The 4,213-nt window shown below is 39.8% G+C and overlaps 2 protein-coding genes across 4 annotated transcripts in view; one reads left to right on the top strand and one right to left on the bottom strand.

Moving 5' to 3' along the window:
* LOC144972356 (monocarboxylate transporter 9-like) overlaps positions 1-4,213 on the top strand; it is a 94,859-nt gene that overhangs the window by 47,853 nt on the left and 42,793 nt on the right. The window lies entirely within an intron of this gene.
* The window catches only part of LOC144974067 (monocarboxylate transporter 9-like), a 19,443-nt gene continuing 16,003 nt past the window's right edge, over positions 774-4,213 (bottom strand). Inside the window, exons 2-3 of the mRNA XM_078916956.1 lie at positions 2,202-4,213; positions 774-1,367 (exon numbers count right to left, since the gene is read on the bottom strand). The exon at positions 2,202-4,213 is cut by the window's right edge and continues 613 nt beyond it. Of these exons, the coding sequence (XP_078773082.1) occupies positions 3,555-4,213 (659 nt within the window). The 3' untranslated portion in view covers positions 774-1,367; positions 2,202-3,554. The remainder of the gene's footprint in view (positions 1,368-2,201) is intronic.

The raw sequence follows: 4,213 nt of genomic DNA, 5'->3' as shown, positions 1-4,213 counted from the left end.
TCAAAACTTAAAAAGAACATCTTTTAATTACAGTGAATGAATAATCGGTCGGATGGTGAAAAGGTTGAACTGAGATATGGCCAAGATAGTTAGAAGGTAAATTTTTTTATCAAGAATTATTTCTTGTCATAAATGATTAAATCAAACCCTTTTGTACATTTTCGGGAAATATCAAAGTTAATTTCACTTCTAAATAATATTTTTTACAGCTAGTCAAGTTGAAAAAGTATGAAATTTGAGAAAGTTGCTGATACCTTTTCAAAACTTCATGAAAAATCACCCGACTTGCTTCAAATACAGATTAAAATGCTCTGAGCATATTCTTTCATAAAATGTTTTTTTAAAATGAAAATCCAGAATTTTTCTGCTTCAGATGATCATACCCTTTGCACTGGCATAGGGAGTAAGGCAACACGACATAATGTAGACCATTTTTTTTCCCTAATAGTGACGGGATTTCGGGTACATCAAAATAATCGAATATCATATTGTGCATAGATGTGCATATGATTTAGCGCCTTAGCTTGCGTCTTATCTTAAAGGTGGCAATGTCGTGGTTAGCGCCCACGAAATAAGTACTGAAGACGTTTGTTGCTTTCAGAATTATTTGCATCTTTCTTTTCAACGCCAAAGTCTGACCAAAAAGTAATAAACAATAAACAATCTGGGTTATTTTTTTTCAGCAATGTTTTTTTTTTCCCTTTTTTTCATTGTTTGTACTTTGTTTGTGGCTGAAGAAGGGTTTTGCCCCCGAAACGTTCCCGTGTTTGGTATTTTGTTCTTTTTAAAGCTGTGACATATTCACAATTTGTTTATTACTTTTTTTTTTCAGCCCACAGCTTCTAGGAGCTTAGTATCCCATCAAAATCTTACCAGTCAATTTTTGAGATTTCCGTTACAGACTTGCAAATACGTGGACGTCGATTATTTATCAATTTTGATCCGATATTCATCTTTAAGCTTGAAAATTTGGCGTAACCAGGAGTAATCATCGAAGCAATTATGCATGTAAAAATTAGCCTTCAATCATTTTAGAAATAATTATTATCATTATTTCTTTAACACTTTTACATTTTATCATCTCTAACAGTAATGTCAATTTTTCATAATATCAAAATATGTAATGCATATCTCTTTCCATGTATCAGCAGATTTCAGATCTAACCTTTTGCACACGACATTTATTTAATTATTATCTAAACATCGTTATGGTTTGGGATTTCCTTTTCTGTGTCGTGATCAGACGAAACCTTTTGCACACGGCACCCTGGGATGAGGACGATGAACATGATCACACCGCTGGCGGCAAAGAACAGACCGACAAATAAAAGGCAGCGTTGTAACTTTTTGTCTCATCAGAGATCCAACTGAGATCAAAGAGAAAGATCAAAATGATTACAAAATTGAAATTATCCGAAATAATATAATCAACACAAGGCGCGATTGTTAACCATTTAACTGCCGTACACTAGAAAAAAACGTGTATCTAAAAATGTGGCCAGAAAAACTCGTCCTTCATAATAATATATCGATTAATTTTAAATGACCCTCATCTTGACAACAAAAAATACTCTAAAACCTGGGACTTTACACTGTGCGATGAGTGTTTTGGCCAAAAATTTAAATACATGGGTTTGTTTGTTTTTGTTTTTTCCAGAGTACGGCAGTTCACTGGTTAGAACGCTTTTCAAATGAAGCACCACGCGCAGTGCACATCGAGAACATATCATTAATTTCTTTTAAATTGTTTATATTCGCCACTGCTATCCCCCACACCCCCCTCTTTCAACTCAAGCGCTCGGATACTCATCATGATCATGATCTCATCATCATCGTCGTCGTCGTCTATCATCATCATCATCATCATCATCATCATCATCATAATCATCATCATCATCATCATCATCATCATCATCATCATCATCATCATCATCATCATCATCATCATCATCATCGTCATTCATCATCATCTTCATCATCATCATCATCATCATCATCATCATCATCATAACCATCACTGCCACCATCTATATCTCGGCCACTTTACGAATATTACGATAAATCCTACATTAAATCCATCCAGAAATATAAAAAGAGGGTTTTAAGAAGAATTAAAAAAAAAATTTAATAAACACTTTTCTGATAATGCAAGGTGCATTTCTTTGTAGTGTATTAATATAACAATATTATCTTGAACCTACCTGCAAAGGGCGGCCCTAGGACATTTGCTATGCCTTGCATCAGCATCAACAACCCCTAAGCGTTTGTCAGATGCTCAACGCCGAGGTAGTTCACAAGCAGCACAGGCACGAACGGGTAATTGACACTGACAAAGAACCCGAAAATGGCGTTGATGAGAGCCATTTCTCCAATATGCCTTCATCAGGGGTACCAGACACACAAAGACCCCGGACAAGATCATGGCGATGGCGTAGATAGAGATAAGATCACATTTCATGTCTCCGATCACCCGAAAAATAGCTGACCAATGGCATTGAGGATACAATAATGGATAAGAGGAAAGACGCCATCTCCGTGCTGATTCCTTGAGCAATGAGTGATCTGAGGCAACATGTAAAGGGATGTCGCTCCAGAAGTAAAACACAAAGTTTGACACCGTTAAAACGGTGAAAAAGACATTTCGGAATAAGCTGAAATCGATCATACTGAGAATGATTTCAGAAGCTTCAGATTTTAAGGTTTTGACGAAGCGGCGGAACCAACCTTTGGTTCGATTCTAAGCTACTGGCTTCCAGTTCTGGACAACTGGTACGAGAAGACACGGGCGGTTGTCTGGAATTGGCCGATCCAAATGACGCCGGTAGAAAATGTCTGTTCTGTATAAGAGAAGCTGCATGCCCATAGCGGTGTGTTTTCCAAGTACATCCCGGGCACCAACCTCGAGGAGAGACTGAGACTTGAATGCGTTATGATGTTGAGGAAGCTGGTCGATTTTCGTACATCTTCCGTCAAAGGCAACAGCTTTGTATCGCTAGATATTTTTGTGTTCTTCGCTTTATGTACAACAATTTGTGGTTGGATGCCGTCCAGCACGTTTTTATTGATTGCCTTGGTGCTTTGGTGGATGTCCTCTGATAACGTGTTAGAACTCGACACGAGTTGGGCAAGGGGCACTTGAAATTGTGACCGTTTTGTCTTTTCCAAGTCCATAGTGTTTTCGTCTTTTCTATCGTCCTATTGCATCTTAAATACGCATTCTTCATGTACCGCATATAAGTCAAGTGAGGGTTTTTACTGTTTTCAACGCCTCGCGTAATATATCCGACGACGGCTCAATCTGCTTCTTTTCAGAAATGAATGTGGGCAAAGAGAGCATTGACATTGTGCGACAATCTTCATCAATGGCATCACCCTCTGAACTTAATTCCGTGCTTTCGCTGGCATACCTTAACCTACCAAGCTCTAGGTCTTCCATACCATGGGTAGCTTCTCAAACTCGGCGAGGTAATGCTGCCATCTCTCTTCCTCTGTGAATTTGAGTGGTACGAAGAGCATTCCCGCCACAACTAAATTAAGGCTGATCGCTGCCATAATCAGAAACATTCCCCGAGACCGTATTCGCTGATGAGAAATTCCATAAAGGGTGCAAAAGTGAATGTTCCAACGCCAGTACCAAAAACCGACAGGCCTGTTGCCAAAGATCGACGTTTGTCGAAATAGAAGTGCACCACAACCGCTGACGTCACATAACACATAGAAAACCCTATTCCCACCACTATGCTGAAAGTAAAATATAGCATCCCGATGGATGTGGCAAAATGGCACAAAATTAACCCAATGAAAGACAAGATACCTCCAAATATTGTCACTTTTCTACACCCAAACCGAGTCGTCAGGGCGCTCGCAAGCGGTCCAAGGCTCATGGAGACCCCATAGAATAAGCTCCCGACCAAAGAGGTTTTGCTGCGACTTTCTCCGAACTGGACCAGGAGTTCATAGTAGATGACGCCAAAGCAATAGGCAAGACCGTCGCAGATAAGGAGGACGATGAAAGCTCCAAAAAACGACCATCCATCCCCAACCCCCATCCGGAGGTGGAGGGAGCGGGGGAGAAAGGAAAGAGGAATCAGATGATGAAGACGACGACGACGACGATGTTGACGAAGACGATGCCGATGTATCAGATGAAAGAGCTCCTTCGCTGATTTTTCGATCTCTTCCATGCAGAAGCCATCTGTAACAGTCTTCCGGT

The sequence above is a fragment of the Berghia stephanieae genome, chromosome 5, assembly GCF_034508935.2.
Source record: "Berghia stephanieae isolate SIO BIC M18660-M18661 chromosome 5, UCSD_Bste_1.3, whole genome shotgun sequence".
In the NCBI taxonomy this organism is placed as follows: Eukaryota; Metazoa; Mollusca; class Gastropoda; order Nudibranchia; family Aeolidiidae; genus Berghia; species Berghia stephanieae.
Note: the sequence above shows the minus strand (reverse complement) of the source record. Positions and strands in the feature narration are given on the sequence as shown.